Source organism: Stegostoma tigrinum, chromosome 15 (assembly GCF_030684315.1).
Source record: "Stegostoma tigrinum isolate sSteTig4 chromosome 15, sSteTig4.hap1, whole genome shotgun sequence".
NCBI lineage: Eukaryota > Metazoa > Chordata > Chondrichthyes > Orectolobiformes > Stegostomatidae > Stegostoma > Stegostoma tigrinum.
In genome coordinates, this window is record NC_081368.1 from 23,620,627 (window position 1) to 23,641,240 (window position 20,614).

A 20,614-nucleotide genomic window follows, 5' to 3' on the forward strand; every position below is an offset into this window, starting at 1 on the left:
TTTGTTTGAGGTGCTTGGTAAGATGGGAAGCTAAGTATTAATGAAGCAAGTTGCGCCATTAATTAGTCATTTAACAAGCAACAATACTGTTTCTTTTGGCAACTTGTTGCCTGGTGAGAATCTCACCTCAATGCCTGGCAGTTGCATAAAAGATGCTACATTGTTCCTGACACTGAGGTAGGCATGACTGGATTCCTCACGTGATTCTACCTCAAATGTTTCCAAAGTCCACGTCGTTCAGGCCTTTATAAGATTCCACCCTATGACATTGCCTATGAAATGGCTCAATAATGACCTGGATCCTTTAATTCTGCACTTATTGGTTTCCCTTAATGTTAATGATCTTCCATCTGGCTTCAAATAGTTGCCATCATTATGTTAGAATGTTCATAGATCCAAATGACATTTGACATTAATTCATCTCTGGCACTTAAATAGACACTTGATATCATTTGGGATACTAAAAAAAAACAAGTTGATCTGTTGCCAATTCAGTGTGGGTTTTAGGACCATGATCTGGAAAGAATGTTTCCACCTGCATGAGGGTCCAGAGCCAAACGCCATTAATATCAGGTCATTACAAACATATTCAAAAGACAAATAACGAGAAATGTTGTTCAGTGAGTGTTTAGAATCAGGAACTCATTACCACAGAAGTTCTTGAGACTAATGTCAAAAGTAAACTAGAAAACAAAAAATGGATATGAAGGGATATTAGAAGATATTACTGAATATACATTATGTAAACTTTACAGTTCGAGATCTGTGTAGTGTTATAAAGACCAACACTGATTTGGCCAAATAGCCTAACTCTGTGCAGTATATTCTATAAAATGTTTGACCTGTGCAACGTTCTTCCAGTCACTCTGTATAGGCTTCGTACAGGATATTGTGAGGCTTTTCTCTCTGGGTGCCAGTCAGCATGCAATTGCATTCATGGTGTTCAGGTGGATCTGTGCCCATCAGGAAAATGCGATGTTATATATGTTCTTGCTACACAGCAATGCCAAATAGTAGCGGCAAAAAGTAGTTACTTGAACGTGAATGTTCTTTCTGCAGCCTGTCTCTATGATGATTGATGACGCCCTAGATTGTGAGGGTTCAGGAGGAGGCTTTAAGTGCCACATTGTGAGTGGCATCTCTTCATTGAATGGGTCAAAGTTTAAAGACACTATCAGCTAAGCATGTTCCTTTGATGGAATCATTTTAATCACATACGTGGACCAAATTATGCATCCAAGACAAAATTCAGGAGATCCCAGGTTGATGCAATGTGGGGAAAGAACTATCTAATGGATCTCTGCACAATTTTGCCCCACCTGTAGATTGCTGATTCCCAACAACAAATAGTGACATTTTTATTGACACTTTTCATGAAGGAATGCAGTACACTGCAGGATGGTTCAATACAGACAGAGAGGAAAAGATGACTCAGAGGGGATGGATGGAGGCAAGCAAGTATTCTAGCTTTATATATTCCCAATTGTGCCATTGCATCTATTAGAGAATATTAGAGAATCAATTAGAGATTTAAGGCTGGCAAAGACCAGTGAAGACTGCCATCAGGAACTGATTAATGCTGCAGGAAAAACTGTGAAATGACTGTCTGGAAGTTAAACAACTGCTCACACTGCCTAGCATTGCCACAGCACTTAAAACAATCCAGCTAATTGCTGCTGTCATTTTAGTCCTCCACGTGGTTCTGTTGATACCATGCAGCTATGAAATTCTTCTGAATGCTATCTTTATACCTGTACTTATTTCTCCTGGGACTAGACAAGCAAGCATTACAGCTGAGCCAGAAAACAGTTCACAGCCTTTGCAGTGGACATTTTGAATATTTTCACATAATCACTCTGTCAGCTTAGCGATTATTTGGAAGAATATTTACAGAAATATACAGTTCCTAAAGTTGCAAACTAAATATTAATTCCTGAGAATCTTTCAGCTATACTATACCATAATTTTCAAATATAATATGCATTGCTTTCTCAGAAATGACCTAAAGTTTAGGGTAGTAGGAACTGCCGATGCTGGAGAATCTGAGATAACAAGGTGTAGAACTGGATGAACACAGCAGGCCAAGCAGCATCAGAGGAGCAAGAAAGCTGACGTTTCGGGTCGAGACCCTTCTTCAGAAAAAAAAATTAAAAATAATCCTTTTTTAAGTAATCCTCATTAAAGTTTAGGGTATGTATTTTACATGGTATCAAATCAAAGTGGGTTCTTTTACAGCTGGTAAGTTGGTCTCACAGACTAGCTTTCTTTCACAAAGATGTTTCTCAGACCCACAGAATCTAAGCTTCCCTGTTTTCATGGAGTAACTAAGGGAAACAGCAATGCCATGGTCGGAAAACAGAATGTACAAACTTAAGATATTTGTAAGAGTAAGAGGTAGGATTATAAGAAATTCTTTGTTTTGGCAATTATTATGACATTTACTGCCTGCCCAAATGGGTATTAGAAACAGTTTCAGTAGTAACATTACAAGGAAATTGGACAAGTACTTGAAATAGTAAAGTTTGCAGGTGATAGGGAAAGATGAGGATAGCGGGTTTAACTGAGTAGATCTTTCCATGAGACAGTACAGGAACAATGACAAAGTCACCTTCTTCTTTGTTCTATTATTTTATAATTATATCATTTGAATAGACAAAATGCATGATACAAGGTAAAAAATTGTTCAGGTAACACAGCAAATACAGCATACCCTAAGTTTATGAAACATTATTCAGCAATTTCTTTCCATTGTCTATGTAATGACACAAAGCAGGTTATTAATTACTATAGTCCCAAACACTCAGTCAATAATCTGCTTACACAAGACACCATCACAATGAAACATTGTGATAAAATTTCACCTCACACAACTTGACCCATTCTGCTGCCTCTAAATTAGCCATTTTCTCTCAGTTCAAGCTGTGCTCCAACCTATCTGTAAGTTAATGGCACAGAACTGCTTCTCTATTCCCTAGCAAATCACTGCAAAGACATGGAACTAGGCACTTACTATCTTTAACAAAATCTCTCAGGATCAGCTCAAATGTATGTACTTGTGCATCTGATTTCATACATTCCCACAAATAGCATCCTTCCATAGGAGATGAGTCTTAGGCAGGGTTTAGGCAGATGTAAATATTACTGTCCATATTGTAGTCCGGAAGTGAATCCTTACTGTAATAATGCAAGAGGTACTGCTCACAGTAAGGTGGTGTGTTTAACTTCTGTGGCAGGCATCAGCGTCCCAAAAAGAAATGAAACGTTTGGGACAAACCATTGACTAAAAAGAATATGCACTCCATCTGGGAATAAGTGAAAATACCATTCAGAACGGAATACACTCCTGAAAGGCTACAGAAGTCAAATTAGTCACATACACCCGAATCCCTCTTTTAAATGCTCAGCCAGTTAATGCAAACGAGAAACTGCTTCTCCATAACATCACAAAGGATAAGGTTTTAACTTTACGAGGTGTATCAACGTATTTGTCAGGTTTTGTCTCCCATTAACTTAGCTAAATCCTATTTAGCATTGTCAAGTCATCCTGACCTCCAAACACTTCTGTTCCCAGATCCCAAGATATGTGAAATACACCACTCACTTAGTGTAGTGGGCAAAGCTGTGCATACCCATGAAAAACTGTGATGGAATTATGAAAAGCATAGCATGGTGGCTCAGTGGTTAGCACTGCTGCCTCACAGTGCCAGAGACCTGGGTTCAATCCTACCATTGGGTCACTATCTGAGTGGAGTTTGTATGTTCTCCCTGTGTCTGTGTGGGTGTTTCAAATTCATTCCGCAGTCCAAAGCTGTGCAGTTTAGGTGGATTGGCCCATTCTAAATTGCAACGATGTGCAGGTTAAATGGATAAGCTGTGGTGAAATGTAGGGTTTAAGGAATTAGTGGGTCTGCGTGGTCATGGAGCAAATGTGTGAACTCCACACAGTCACCTGAGGGTGGAAGTGAACCTGGGTCTCTATCACTGTGAGGCAGCAGTGCTAACCATTATGCTACCCATGGATTCTACAAAAGCATTTGACAAGGTACTAAAGGAACAGCTAATTAAAAAAATTGGGGATAGTAGAAAACAGTGTCAAAGTCAACTTGGATTTAAAAAATAAAGTTAGATTAAAGACAGAAATAAATGAGTCATGGTAAATATCTGTTTATCAGCATGGATATTGATAGACACCAATGTTACTCAAGGATCAGTGCTAGAATCACTGCTTTTCTTAAAATCTAAAAATGACTGGAATACAGAGTAAAATTTCAAAATTTGCTTATGATACCAAATTGAACTGTCACAATTCACAAAAATGACACAAAATGACTACAACAGGACAATGCAGAATGGACAGACAAGTAGCAGGTGGAATATATCGCAGAGAGATGTGAATTGTTTTCACAGAAGTGATAGGAAGAGGCATAACAGTTTTATACCATAGTTCTAATGAGGAGGTAGGAACAGACAGACATGAAGTCTATGTACTCAATTCTTACAGTTGGCAGAACATACGAATAGAGTTGTTTCTGCCTATTCTTACTGCTTATTCATCTGGTTAGGCAATAGTTATATCTAAAAAGCATAGCTCCCACATCTGTTTAAAATAGCTAAATTCAGACAGGGTATCTGCAGATTTCCAATTCAATTTAGTAATCACCTTTCTCATAATCTGTCTTTTACAGAGGCTGTTCATGTGTAGGAGAGACCTTCTTTCTTCCCTATTCTGTTCTTAGCAGTGACACATGACTTTCCTTTTTGTACAGTTTTTCCTTTAGTGCCACAATGACACCTGGGGATGTCTTGATGCTCCTGTAGCTTTTACAGTCCAATGCGAAACTAACTCAATGCTGTCGGGAAATATTGTTCTAGCCAGTCCACAAGTCTTGTACTTACTGTTCAGCAAGTGTTGCTTGTCTTGTGATTCTGCTTCCATGAGTTGTATCACTTCAAATTTTATCTCTAAAATTCCTATACAATTCACATTTGCTTTGCTTCATTCACATTTTCTAAGCCAAACCACAGTCAATTACTATGTTGTGGTTTTCTGTGTATTTATACAAACTTACCAAGCTCATATAAGCAGTGGTAAATAGACACAAGTTCTCAATGTTTGCAGATTTGTTACAGAAACTCATCTGTTACAGGAAAACACAGGTACAATCCATCACACTACATATTGCAACGAGTTTTGAGAAGATTTGTAGCTTAGGTTGAGGTTCTGGATCTGAGTTTGCTCGCTGAGTTGGAAGGTTAGTTTTCAGACGTTTCACCACCATTCTAGGTAACATCATCAGTGAGCCTCCGGTGAAGCGCTGGTGTTATGTCCCGCTTTCTATTTATCTGTTTAGGTTTCCTTGGGTTGGTGATGTCATTTCCTGTTCTTTTTCTCAGAGGATGGTAGATTGGCTCCAAATCAATGTGTTTGTTGATGGAGTTCCGGTTGGAATGCCATGCTTCTAGGAATTCTCGTGCATGTCTCTGTTTGGCTTGTCCTAGGATGGATGTGTTGTCCCAATCAAAGTGGTGTCCTTCCTTATCTGTATGTAAGGATACGAGTGATATTGAGTCATGTCTTTTTGTGGCTAGCTGATGTTCGTGTATCCTGGTGGCTAGCTTTCTGCCTGTTTGTCCAATGTAGTGTTTGTCACAGTTCTTGCAAGGTATTTTGTAAATGACATTCATTTTGCTTGTTGTCTGTTTCGGGTCTTTTGAGTTCATAAGCTGCTGTTTTAGTGTGTTGGTGGGTTTGTGGGCTACCCTGATGCCAAGAGGTCTGAGATAAATAGAAAGCAGGACATAACACTGCTTCACCGGAGGCTCACTGATGATGTTACCTAGAATGGTGATGAAACATCTGAAAACTAACCTTCCGGCTCAGCGAGCAAACTCACATTCACATATTGCAACCTTGACTCACAATGGTCACTAATCACACTTGTGCAGAATTGCTGATTAACAATGTGCCCACGTAAAGAATTGCCAAAGCAGCCTGGAGATTTTCCTTTACTGCTTATGGAATTCTGTTCCACTTGAACAATTTCATGATTTGCTTTTCAGATTGGCAATATTCCTGACAGTCTCTGCTACTCACTGCTGCCTTGTCCACAGTGACAGTTATGTCTCAGTTAGCAACAGTTGCACCCCTGAGACAGGAAGCAAATTCAACCCGACTCCAGATATTTGAGCGTGCATTCTTGCTGACACGTCAGTATAAGCCTGTGGGATCCTTTCGCAGTTCCTCAGGATCAAGAATTTCTTCCACTTCACTGTTCCCATTGCTTCAATGGTTTCTGAGATGGCTGATAAGTCTATTACATGACATGTCACATGCACAGTAAATAGATTTGAGGGGTTAAGTAAATGAGTCAATTATAGATTTGTGCTGTAGGGATTGTCACTTGCAATCAGTAATCTGTTGATTGTTAGGTGGTTTGAATCACCCCCAGATCCCTGGTTCTGATATTGGACTTAATTTAGGAATGTGAAAAGAAGGCAGTAGACAGACATTTCAGGGCAAGGAATCTCAAAGGAAGTTCTGAGGAAGGGTCACTGGACCCAAAACATTAACTCCGACATTTTTCTTCACAGCTGCTGCCAGACCTGCTGAGCTTTTCCAGCAACTTCTATCTTTGTTGTCAAAGAACCTCTGCAGATATTACATGCAAAGGTGAGTATATCGCAAGAAATAAAAAGACAAATGTAATCAAGGGGAGACGATGGCCTAGTGGTATTATCGCTAGACTGTTAAATCAGAGGCCCAGATAACATTGTGGGGCCTAGGTTCACGTGGTGGAATTTGAATTCAATAAACAGCTGGATTTAAGAGTCTAATGATGACTGTGAATCCATTGTCTATTGTTGGGGAAAACGCATCTGTTTCATTAATGCCCTTTAGGGGACGAAACTGCCATCCTTACCTGGTCTGTCCTACATGTGACTCCAGACCCACAGCATTGTGGTTGATTCTCACCTGCCCCTGGGCAATTAGGGATGGGCAATAAATACTGCCTAGCCAGTGATGCCCTCATCCTATGAATGAATAAAGGGAAATAACACAAGGGGGATAAAATGGCAAATTTAAAACAGTGAAACTGACGCTATCAGTTATTAACTTAACACATGCTAATTACTACTAGAAACTTTTCGGAAGTTGTCAGGTCTGCTGGCCGTGGTTGGTTGTCGTCGGTTCCCCTGGTACGGAATAGCCATGTGCCAGTCGGTTTCATGGAGATAGCTGTGCAGATAGTTCTCGGGGAGAGTAGCTGTCTGAAATCCCTATTCTGTTGGGAGCTGCAAGAATGGCTCTCGCTCTCTACCCTAGATCAAGACTAGCAGTTTTACAGACTGTGTGCTCCGTTACCACCTCTCAAATCTGAGTTATCCTGTGTATATCTGTTGTCCCCTTTGAGGTGAATTGGGTTCCTGATAGTTTAGAGTAGGTGTAAATGTATTTTGATTAAGTGGAATGCCCAGTATTTCTGTGAATGAACATTAATTGAAGTTGAATGCCTCTGAAGAATCCAAGATGTCTGAAGCTGTTGTCTTAGGTCTGGCTCATTTTTCCTTTAGGGCTGAGGCATGAATAGGATTTCCAACTGAACCATGGTCCCAGACAGCTATCCCTGTGATTGTATCTTCCAGAGCACGGTTTAGCTGCCTTTTTTGTTTTAAAAGTTCTGTTAAAATATCCAGGGATTTTGGTCCAGTATTCTAAATGACAGATTTTTGCTTACTCCTACATTAGGCAAACATCCTCCTATGCCTCATATTTACCTCTGCATGTCCTGGTCAAGTCATTTGGTGTGTTCGGTGTCCTCCTCAATGAAGCTTCTCAGGTTTGATTGGTCAAAAGCCAGGGTTTCCCATAAGTCTAAATAAAAACCAAAAGAACTGTGGATGCTGTAAATCAGGAACAAAAACAAAGTTGCTGGAGTAGCTCAGCACATCTGGTGGCATCTGTGAAGAAAAAAACATAGCTAATGTTTCGGGTCCGGTGACCCTGAGTTCTGAGGAAGGGTCACCGGACCCGAAAGGTTAACTCTGTTTTCTCCTTCACAGATGCTGCCAGACCTGCTGAGCTTTTCATGCAACTTAGTTTTTGTTCCCATAAGTCTGTAGAATTGTTTGATCTCTTCAGACAACGCTACAATGGTTCCTCTGTCATCCTGGGAGTCTCTTGCCACAACCAAATTCTGTGTAGTGCAACTGCTTTTGGAATTTAATGAAAAACATATCCCTTACGTTTCTTTAGAAACATAGAAAATGGGAGCAGGAGTAGGCCATTCAGCCCTTCAATCCTGCTCCATCATTTAATATGATTGTCCAACTTACTACCCTGATCCTGCTTTCTTCCCTGTACCCTTTGACTCCTTTAGTCCTAAGACCTACATCCAAATCCTTCTTAAAAATATTCAATGTTTTGACCTCAACCACCTTCTGTGGCAGACAATTACACAGGCTTATCACTCTTTGGGTGATGAAATTCCTCTTCTTCTCAGTCATAAGTGACTTACCCTGTATCCTTAGACTGTGACTCCTGGTTCTGAACTCCCTGGTCATCAAAAACAACCTGGCTGCATTTAACCTGTTTAGTTCTTTAACAATTTCATAGGTTTCTATGACGTGCCTCCTCCTTCTTCTAAATTCCAATAAATGTAGTTCTAACTGAACTAGTCTTCAGAGGACAATACTGACATCCCAGAAATCAGTCTGGCGAAATTTCTTCGCAATCCCTCCACAGCCAGACATCCTTCCTCAGAGACCAAAATTGCTCACAATACTCTAAATGTAGTCTTAGCAAGCCTCTGCGCAAATGCGGCAAGACATCCCACCTCCTGCACTCAAACCCTCTCACCATGAAGACCAATATATTTTTGCTTTCTTTGCTACTTGCTAACCTGCCTGCTTACCTTCAGTAAGAGGTGTACAAGGATATCCAGATCTTGTTGCATCTTCTCCTTTGTTAATCAATGGTCATTTTCTGTTTCTGCCACTGAAATGGATAGTCTCACATTTATCCACATTATACTTCATCTGCCATGTATTTACGCACTCACTACTCTTGCCCAAATCACAGTGAAGCATCTCTGTAATCTCTGCATAGCTCATCGTTCCACCCAGTGCTTATGTGATTAATGTATTGATACCAATGAAGTTGGCTGAGGAGAATGGAATGGAGGGTCGTGCAAAGGTATTATAACTGGTAATCCTATAGTTCTGTGAGGTCCTGCTCTAGACTATCCAAGTTTCCAAAGAGTTTGGGAGCAAAGGAATTGCTGCTGTTCAGAAGACCATAACTTAGGTTTCAAAGCCTGGTTCTCAAATACTCTTTCTCTTTGTTGGTCAAAGGCAACATTTGATTGGCACATTGGAAACAGTGATGCATTTCATCAATTACCTTTATCGACAGGATAAGGAAATGGTCTACATTTCCCACAAACTTGCTGCTGGTTGACCTTAACTGACAGGGGGAGGTGTTTACTGTGGAAGCTGTTTGTGAGAGGATCTCAGTGTTCCTAGTGTTTATGGCAATGTCTAAGTTTTTTTATATGCTTCAAAGAAGAATTCAACAATGCTCTGGAGCTCAGTTTCAGAGTTTGTGTCCAAACTAGCATCCCCTCCATACTGAAGTTCAATTATTGAGGTTGGACTGCTTTTGTAGGGAATGTGGTGTACATTGAATAGTTTCCCAATGTTTTATAGATCATACTCACACCTGTGGGTAATTTCTTGGAAGTGAGTTACAATATTACCATGAGAAAAATGGAGTCATGAATTGGTGCAATGATACAACCGTCATGGCCCTGGTTTTCAGTGAGATAGTTATTTTATCTATGTGGTTTGCACACCATGAGTTTGGGTTCTTTACAGGCTTATCAAGTACAAGGCAAAGTCAAGACTGTCTTCAGGATTAGACTTCAAGATTGTACATGAGTAATCATCGATAAACTATGTAGTGACTTATAGTAACATTAGTAATATTAACAATTTAACTTCTTTATGTACTCAAGTCCAGATACTTGCTGTGTTTCTTCCAGAGAACTTAACTTCTATGTGTCTTCCAGAATGATCCTACTTGTCAAGAATGTTCAATTCACTGCCAAACTGTGGTATGTATATCTAGTGATGAACAGCCCTGCGATATCATCACCAAGTTGCTAATCTGCTTACACAACAACTGTTATATTGATTCAATTTGTGAACATTATAGTTTATGTGTCATTGTGGAATAGGCAAAAGTTGATGGCAAATTGCTGAGGGTAGCCAAATTTAAGATGAACACTCCTTGAACCTTCACATCTGACAGTCAGTGACTATTCTGTAGGTGTAAAAGGCCACATACAGCAGCTAGTGCTGTACCTTGCATTTTTCTTGAATTTGCCCAATAGTGATGACCTGTGATGCTTCTCGATGGGAAAAGTCCACAGTATGACTCTGGGAAGAAGTTCTTGGCCATTGAGAAGAAACAGTTGAGGAGATATCTTGCAATGATCTTCCCTGTGGCAAGTAACAGTAGGTGTCCTCTGTAGTTACCACAATTGGATATGTCTCCCTTGTTGAATTAAATTCCTGATCACAATATCCCTGGGATGTTGTGACATTTACTTTACTTCCCAGATGAGGAATATGAGTTTGTGTAGCCATGCCAGAACTATATCACCATCATGTTTCAGAACTTCAACAGAGATTGCACCTGCTCCAGCAGAGTGGTTAGTTTTGGATGTCAAGCAACTTCTTAGACTTTGTTTTGGACTGAGATAACACTGAGATGGAGTGAGATGTAATACAATAGGACTTGAGGATATTCAAATCTAAGTCAGGGTTTCAGTTAAATTATTCAGGATGTATCACCCACACCCCCAATCCATTCCTGGCTGTGAACAGGGTGTGCTCCAGAGGGTCTGGTCACAGATGGTCTGATAGCTTGAAGGAAATTCATATGTAGGTGGTGTCCATGAGATTTTGGGATCTCCTGAGGGCTTCATTATGTGCAGCTTTCAGCTCCCTATATGTCTTGGTTAAACCTTGAGACATGGTAACATTTCAACTCCAGGAATTTTTATGCTTACACTTGATTGGGACTTGGATCTCTTGGTAATTTTGTAAAACCAGTCATATCAGTTCTTGCTGGAAGGCCCAAGGACATATTCACATGTGCTTGCTCCGATGGACCTGTTGGTCAAGCAAGTACTATGGGTACACTGTCTACACTAGTAGCTGGAGGTTAAGATGCTAATGGAGAAGAGCTACCTTGATAGGATCTTTGAAGGCTTCAATTTTATATTCCTGTTGCAGTGTTTGTTTCCTTTGCTGTTAATGGGCCACGATGATGGAAATGGTAGATTGAATAAACTGGCGTTTTGATACAATGGCGATCAGTCTGGCAGTCATCAGTAGTTGCCATTTGCAGGTACATGGACATCTGTGCAATCCCTCACTCAAATTATGACATACTCAAGGAAATGGTTGTGTTTCCATGAGGTTGTGCCATGAGGGACAGGTTGTTAGTTATGACAAAGTTATGTTCTAGATATTTTGTCAGTGTGCTATCCAGAGGGCAGGAATAAAGACAGCCTACAATATTTTGTTTAAGTTACAGCCTCTTAAACATTTTCTTAAATGTTGATATTTTGTTGGATTGACAACATAGATGCACGGATGACATGATGGCAATTGACTACAAATTCTCGTAAGTTCTCACCAGAAGTAAGCTGAGGACAAAAGCTCACATCATCCTCCAGGAATACGACACTTCTTGCATTGTATGAACATTCCAACCAAGCCAACACGAAGGACTAGCAAGCAAAATTTCTACTTCAGCTAATTCCAAACAAAAGAGACAGTCAAAAAGCATTATTAGTTGAGTTGGTGCAAATGTCTCCACAGTTACCTGTTTTAATGAATGGCTTCTGATGAGGGAAAGTAAAACAATATCATTAGCTGAGTATCTCCATTCACAGCCCTAGTCACATGATTGAAGCTACATGTTTGTTTGAATCATTTTTAATTATACAGCTTTAGCTTTTGTTTGTCAGTCAGCTTGTCACAGCATAACAGTACCATCATAGTAGGGAGTTTGAAGCATGTTAATTTATCACATAGGTCTTATTTACGGAAAAGAAGTTGGGAGTTTCACCTTTGAAGCGTACCCATCTCCAGCTTACACCCACTACACCTTCAAGAGCAATTCCATTATATCTAAACTCTTACAAAGAGACTTGTGTTCACAGCCAACTGAGAGAATCATAACTGGACACTGATTTATTGAATGCTCTAATTAACGTGAACTAATTCTTACATCTCAGAATAGGATTCTAAATAATTTGTGATTCATAATGATTCTCATTTCCTCTCTCTCTCTATATATATTTTTGAGTGAATGTGTGTTGCGAATCAAATTTTGAACGTATAATAAACCCTAATTTGTTTTGAACTGATAGAATTTGTTGTGAGTCATTTTAAATCAGACTTCGCAGACAAGGTTTGAAGAAACTTGTCACTGCTTATTCTTAAAAGAAAACAAGAAAATAAAGCTTTTAAAAATTCCTCTTATGGACAAAAGAGGACAGTAAAAATAATTAACTCTCCCCCCTCCTCAAGTCCATGACCATAAGGAAATAGCAGTTTGCTTTCCTGTCTCCCATCTACGACTCTTTCCTTGCCTATCACACCCTTTCAGAGATTTGCGATCTTCCTAACTGTGTCATTGAAATCTCTACGAAGGATCAGTATGTCACCTTACTTCAATTCTATTTAGAATTCGTTCTTGGTCTCAACTATTGCCTCAAGTGTAAGAACATGAGCTCTGCTGACAGTGACATGTTAATTCATCAGTCTGGTGAGCTGGACTCAAGAGCATTCAGAGAAAGCATTTGCTTCACTCCTTTGTCTTTTTCCCGGTTCAATCCTCTGAGACGCTGTTTATCTGCACCCCAACTCCTTCTTAATTCGGACCAAGGGACTGAGTCCAAAACCACTACTGCGCTAGGCTGTTTACTCCATAGATGCCGACTGACCTGTTGAATGTTCCCAGCGCGTTGGGCGGGGCGAAGAGAACAGTCTGTGTATTTCCAGGATTTTTTTTCTGAAACAGAATGATTGCCTATTCAAAACTGAATGGTCTCGTTATGACGTGCGGCGAATGGCATAACACGCGTCGTAAATTAGAAAAGGCATTTGAAGGAAAGGCGTCAATTAAAATGCTACAAATTTTAACCGCGACCTGCTCTATCCATGTGTACGTATTTTATACAAAATTACAGCATTGAAACATCCAATCTATTTCTTCAGCATATTATATGCTGTCGAACCCAGACCTACCCTCAAATCAGTAAGGTGATTAATGATACTCTCTAATGAGGGAATGTTTAAAAATGGGATTCATTACACTAGTTCAAACGTAATTATTCCAGCTAAACCGATTTTTTTTCCTAATTTTAACGTTATTCTACACGGTCCGTCCATCTGAAACAAAATTAAGTATAAAATAACAGTTCTTTTGAGGGGGCTGGGAGGGTGGAAGAATGCGCTAGCAGTTCAGCAAATAGAAACACATCCAGGTTCTGCTTAAGTGACTCGTTCAGTTATATTTGGCCTAAGAGGAAATGAGGACATTTGGCAAAATAGCCCTAATTTCCCTACCTCGTTGCTATTCTCTTCGCTTTTACTCTGTGCTAAACAAAAATAACGCCTTCACAACAAGGTTGCTTTACACTGGGAACACCCCAATCAGACCAACATCACTATCCCTCGTCCCTTTTGTGTTTCAGACGCCCAGTGGCCAGAGCTAATAAGATCCTTTCTGGAAGATGGGTGGGATGAAACGTTTCGCCTCTTGAAATGTGACTGGCTGAGGGTGATCTGTCAATGTCCTAAATGGGTGGGATTTCAGTAGGTGGCAGCCAATCGTCTTTTAGTCTCATCTCAACCGCTATCGTTTTTGTGTACGGGAAATCGCTTTAGCAACTTTGTCACAAAGCACCCAGTGAGCTCGAAATTGGCAGGGATGCTGTTTATTGCACGGTAAAGGGGACGGGAGAAAAAAAAAGGAAGCCAGCTCCATTGAGAAGAGGAGGCGTTCGAAATTCAGCTCCATCTGGGACCTGAGAACGGTTGTTCCGTTCCGTGGACCTTCAAACAGAAAGGCCTCCTGCAAAGTTCATGTTCCGACAAGAAACCAATGTTTTAGTCTTTACGCCGTCTTCTGTTTGCTCTGACCGAGACGTGAAGAGGAGCATGTATCGCTACAACGTGTGCATGTTGCTGGACTGGGCGTACGGAGGGGTGGACCCCAAATTTGCTGGTAACGGGGGACCCGAGTGCGCGGCGTTTCTGCCTCTCCGCCAGCGATGGGTTGAGACCATCGTCTTTGTGGCTATCTCCTTACTGGAGATGGTTGTGGCATACCGCAAGATCAGACAGCAAGAGCTGGGCAGTGTGTGCCAGGAGAAGCAGTATAGCATGGGCAAGAACCTACTCTTAGTTGCCCTGTGCCTCATCTTTGGCATTGAAGTTGGCTTCAAATTTGCCACGAAGACCTTAATTTACTTGTTGAACCCCTGTCACGTTGTCACCATGTTGCAGGTAAATCGCTGCCTTCTCCTGTGGAGGGGATTGTTTTGCCTTGTGTGTGGATACAGTGAAAGTCACCCCTATGCTATACTCATTGAAATCGACTCGTATGTCAATACAAATCGAAAGTAAGGAGATGAGTCAGTCGTATTTCGGGTCCTAGTTAGACTTTTAAAGGAAATTAGCGCCATGATTTGGTCACATTGGAGCTGCTCGAGTGGAATTTTGGTCAAGGAGGAGGAGAGGGGACCTAATTGGGGTATACAAGATAATGAGAGGCATAGATAGAGTTGATAGCCAGAGACTATTTCCCAGGGCAGAAAAGGCCAACACGAGGGGTCATAGTTTTAAGCTGGTTGGAGGAAAGCATAGAGGAGATGTCAGAGGCGGGCTCTTTACACAGAGAGTTGTGAGAGCATGGAATGCGTTGCCAGCAGCAGTTGTGGAAGCAAGGTCATTGAGGTCATTTAAGAGACTGCTGGACATGCATATGGTCACAGAAATTTGAGGGTGCATACATGAGGATCAATGTTTGGCACAACATTGTGGGCTGAAGGGCCTGCTCTGTGCTGTACTGTTCAATGTTCTATGTTAAGTGCAGACATCCAATTAATATAGCGGTGATGACTAAATTCCATGTGCACGGGATGAATGTGTTTCATTTATATCGGACTTGTTACAACCCCGGGATTCCCTGAAACGTTTTGCAGGCAATACAAAAGGAATGAGCTCTTCAACTGAGGCTGGTTCTGTTATTTGCACCAACCACCCTTGAGCTATATCTGAACTCACTGACTCACCTTCACAATCCCTACAGAATCTACCATTTCAGTGGTGACATTTTTAGTTAAACTGGACTCATCAGTTTTTTTTTGGTGGGCAGAGGGTATTGGGACCTACCCTTTGTGTGAGGGATGTTTCCTGATATCAGAGATAGTAGGAACTGCAGATGCTGGAGAATCTGAGATAACAGGGTGTAGAGCTGGATGAACACAGCAGGCCAAGCAGCATTAGAGGAGCAGGAAGGCTCATGTTTCGGGCCTAGACTCTTCTACAGAAATAGGCCCGACACGTCAGCCTTCCTGCTCCTCTGATGCTGCTTGACCTGCTATGTTCATCAGCTCTACACCTTGCACCTTAGTTTAATAATGACCCTCTCCAATTTTCATATTTTTCTCTCTTGTTCTTGATTTTTCCCATAAGACACAGCTATTCCTCCAACAAAATTTTATTATCTTAAAGCACTTCCAACTAGATCCATATATAATCTTCTTTCCGCAAGGGAATACTAACTTAGCCTGGCTAGGTACCCAGCCTGTGGTTCAGAATAACACCAGCAGTGTGGGTTTGGTTCCTGTTTTCTGAAGTAGATTTGGACCCTGCCACTCCACTGGGCTTCCCACTCTCAAGGGCAATGACAAACCACCAACTGGGAGAAGAAATTGTCAAAGGAATCATTTACAATGCACCCTCAGACAGTGGAGTAAATGCCTGCATTTGGGCAGTATGATGTTGAATAATCATAATCAATACAGTCTGGGCATACTATTTTAACCTGTTTGTTTTAGCCTCCAGCATCCTGGCAAATCTGTGCTGTAACCATTCCACTGCTAGTGTTAGCCTTCCTGTAAGTGCGATGAGCCCAGTAAAGCCGTAACTTCAGTTCCATCCTGTTCAAATGTGACTAACAGCTTCTCAGAGCTTTGGACCAACCATGATTGACAGCACATAACTGTAAACGAGTCATTGTTTTTCTAGTATTTAAACTAGAGTAGAGCAGGGCTTCACTGGAACCTTTTTCCATCAGGTCTCCGTTTCATATCATCTGACATCAGTCTGTCTATTGGAATGTAGTTATTAACCCCAGATACTACAGACTCTTTTGAAATGTCTAATACAAGAGTGAAGTATTCTAAACGGCAGAAACAGCGGAGGGAGCCGGGGCTACAGGTCCACAGTTCTCTGAAAGTAACAATACAGGTGGATAAGGTGGTCAAGAAGGTGTGTGGCATGTTTGTTTTCATCAGTTGGGGCATAGTATAAAAATTGGCAGTGCTGTTGCAGCTGTATAGAATTCTAGACCATGTTTGGGACATGTGGGTACAAACCTGGTAGTAGGAGGTTTGTAAGTGTCTAGAATATAATCCCAGAGGAGGTGGTGGACGCAGATGCAATAGTAACATTTGAGAGGCATCTTGAATAGATATGTAAATAGGCAGGCAATATAGGGATGTGGGCCGTGCGGTTTTGAAAGGCATCACGTTGGCACTGGCTTGATGGGCCAAAGCGGCTGTTCCTATGCTGTACTGTTCTTTGTTAAGGAAAGGAAGGTTAATGTTTCATCATCTATTTTTATTTTTTTAAAATCTGGCTTTTAGAGATTTCTATATTCGGATCCCTAAACTTTGGTTCACACACACTCATTAATTTCTCACTACCTTTTTAAAGCAGAAAACAAGAGTCTGTTTGGCCACGTCAGGATCCTACAAACATCTCTTGAGTGATGTTGGTTGATGGATAGATATTGGTAAGAATTCCCTGGTCACTTTTAAAATAGCGATATGAGGTTTTTGCATCGCCTGATGCAACAGGTGATGCCTTGATTTCTTCAAGCACTGTGTCTCCTGACAGCAAAGCATATTATGGCATCTGAATATAGAAGTTAGTTTTGGCCTATTCTGGAGTATCATTTTGGCAGTACTAATTTGATGTGCTAGATCTAGTACCATTTTGAGATCTGCTAAATTCTTAAAACACAGTTCCTTGCACGCCTACTATTAGACCAAAATATGAATTGTAGCAGAAATGCACTACTTGTCTGACTTGTTAACTGCTACATATTTGTCGTTTTTACTGAAGGAGCAAGAACTGACCCAGCAGTAAGTATTTGCTCTTTGACAATGAATTTTGTACACAAAGATTCCCATGTGCTTCAGAGAGATAGAAAAGAAAAAACCTAATATGAAGCAGTGATGTGTTGGGGGTGGGAGTGGGGAAAATAGTTGTGATAGGTAATCAAGTGTGGATTTCAAGTCATCTGAAGAGAGTGAGAGTGTACTAGGTAAAAGGGTTTAGAGAGAATTTTTTTTTTAGCATTGTTGCCTCACAGTGCCAGTGATTCAGGTTCAATTCCAGCCACGGGTTACTGTGTGTCTGTCTGTGGAATTTGCACATTCTCCCTGTTTTTCGGCGGGTTTCTGTCAGTTGCCCTGGTTTCCTCCCACACTCCAAAGATGTGCAGGTTCTCTAGATTGGCCAGCGATATGCATGCAAGCTGGGTTGGATTGGTAAATGCAAGATTAGGCAGGGGTTTGGGGATAATGGGAACTGCAGATGCTGGAGAATCCGAGATAACAAAGTGTGGAGCTGGATGAACACAGCAGGCCAAGCAGCCTCTTAGGAGCACAAAAGCTGACGTTTCGGGCCTAGACCCTTCATCAGAAAAGGGGGATGGGGAGAGGACTCTGAAATAGATAGGGAGAGGGGGGAGGCGGACTGAAGATGGATAGAGGAGAAGATAGGTGGAGAGGAGACTGTGTGCGGGAGGTAGGTAGGGGATAGGTCAGTCTGGGGAGGATGGACAGGTCAAGGGGGCAGGATGAAGTTAGTAGGTAGGAAATGGAGTTGTGGCTTGAGGTGGGAGGAGGGGGATAGGTGAGAGGAAGAACAGGTTGGGGGGGGCACGAGCTGGGCTGGTTTTGGGATGCAGTGGGGGAAGGGGAGATTTTGAAGCTGGTGAAATCCACATTGATACCATTGGGCTGCAGGGTTCCTAAGTGGAATATGAGTTGCTGGTCCTGCAACCTACGGGTGGCATCATTGTGGCACTGCAGGAGGCCCAGAATGGACATGTGGTCTAAGGAATGGGAGGGGGAGTTGAAATGGTTCATGACTAGGAGGTGTCGTGATTTATTGTGAACCGAGTGTAGGTATTCTGCAAAGCGGTCCCCAATGTAGAGGAAGCCACGACGGGTACAGCGGATGCATTATACCACATTGGCGGATGTGCAGGTCCTCTTGGGACCTGGGATGGAGGTGAGGGAGGAGGTGTGGGGGCAGGTGTAGAACTTCCTGCGCTCGCAGGGGTAAGTGCCGGGTGTGGTGGGGTTGGAGGGGAGTGTGGAGCGGACAAGGGAGTCACGGAGAGAGTGGTCTCTCCGGAAGGCAGACAAGGGTGGGGTCGGAAAAATGTCTTTAGTGGTGGGGTCGGATTGTAGATAGCGCAAGTGTCGGAGGATGATGCGTTGTACCGGGAGATTGGTGGGGTGGTATGTGAGGACTAGGGGATTCTTTTTTGGTGGTAATTGTGGAGGCGAGGGGTGCGGGAAATGCGGGAGGTACGTTCAAGGGCGTCCTCCACCACTGCGGGGGTGGGGGGGGGTGAAGTTGCAGGCCTTGAAGAATGGGGACATCTAGGATGTGTGGGAGTGGAATGTCTCTCCCTGGCAGCAGATGCGGTGGAGGCGAAGGAATTGGGAATAGGGGATGGAATTTTTGCAGGAAGGTGTGTAGGAGGAGGTGTATTCGAGGTAGCTGTGGGAGTCAGTGGGCTTGAAATGGACATCGGTTTGTAGATGGTAGTCTGAGATGGAGACAGAAAGGCTCAGGAAGGTGAGGGATGTGTTGTAAATGGTCCGGGTGAGCTTGAGGTTGGGGTGGAAAGTGTTGGTGAAGTGGATGAACTGTTCAACCTCCTCTTGCGAGCACGAGGCGGTGCCGATACAGTCATCAATGTAATGGAGGAAGAGATGGGCTTTTGGGGCCAGTGTGGATGCGAAAGAGGGACTGTTCCACATAACCTACAAAGAAGCAGGCTTGGCTTGGGTACCCATGGCCACCCACTTTGTCTGTAGGAAGTGGGAGGAATCGAAAGAGAAATTGTTGAGGGTGAGGACGAGTTCGGCGAGGCGGATGAGGGTGTCAGTGGAGGGAACTGGTCGGTCTGTGGGACAGGAAGAAGCGGAGGGCCATTTCAACTCCCCCTCCCATTCCTTAGATGACGACATGTCCATCCTGGGCCTCCTGCAGTGCCATAATGATGCCACCCGTAGGTTGCAGGAACAGCAACTCATATTCTGCTTGGGAACCCTGCAGCCCAATGGTATCAATGTGGATTTCACCAGCTTCAAAATCTCCCCTCCCCCAAATGCTTCCCAAAACTGTCCCTGCCTGCTTAACCTGTTCTTCCTGTCACCCATTCCCTCCTCCCACCTCAAGCTGCACCTCCATTTCCTACCTACTAACCTCATCCTGCTCCCTTGACCTGTCCGTCCTCCCCAGACTGACCTATCCCCTACCTATGTCCCCCTCCTCATACTCTCCTCTCCACCTGTCTTCTCCTCTATCCGTCTTCAGTCCACCTCCCCCTCTCTCCCTATTTATTTCAGAACCCTCTCCCCATCTCCCTTTTCTGATGAAGGGTCTAGGCCCGAAACATCAGCTTTTGTGCTCCTAAGATGCTGCTTGGCCTCTTGCTCCCCAGAGGAGCTCGAACAGTTCATCCACTTCACCAATACCTTCCACCCCAACCTTCAGTTCACCTGGGCCATCTCCAGCACATCCCTCACCTTCCTGGATCTCTCAGTCTGCATCTCAGGCAACCAGCTTGTAACTGATGTCCATTTCAAGCCCACCGACTCCCACAGCTACCTAGAATACACCTCCTCCCAGCCACCCTCCTGCAAAAATTCAATCCCCTATTCCCAATTCCTCCGCCTCCGCTGCATCTGCTCCCATGATGAGGCATTCCACTCCCGCACATCCCAGATGTCCAAGTTCTTCAAGGACCGCAACTTTCCCCCCACAGTGGTCGAGAACGCCCTTGACCGCGTCTCCCGCATTTCCCGCAACATATCCCTCACACCCCGCCCCCGCCACAACTGCCCAAAGCGGATCCCCCTCATTCTCACACACCACCCCACCAACCTCCGGATACAACGCATCATCCTCCGACACTTCCGCCATCTACAATCCGACCCCCACCACCCAAGTCATTTTTCCATCCCCACCCCTGTCTGCTTTCCGGAGAGACCACTCTCTC

The 20,614-nt window shown here is 42.7% G+C and overlaps 1 protein-coding gene across 2 annotated transcripts in view; it reads left to right on the forward strand.

Annotated features, from left to right (window-relative positions):
- Positions 1-13,915: 13,915 nt before the first annotated feature.
- LOC125459056 (transmembrane protein 164) overlaps positions 13,916-20,614 on the forward strand; it is a 133,215-nt gene continuing 126,516 nt past the window's right edge. For both annotated transcript variants that reach the window (XM_048544981.2, XM_048544982.2), the window contains exon 1: positions 13,916-14,586. In XM_048544981.2, coding sequence (XP_048400938.1) covers positions 14,164-14,586 — 423 coding nt within the window. In that variant the 5' untranslated portion in view covers positions 13,916-14,163. The remainder of the gene's footprint in view (positions 14,587-20,614) is intronic.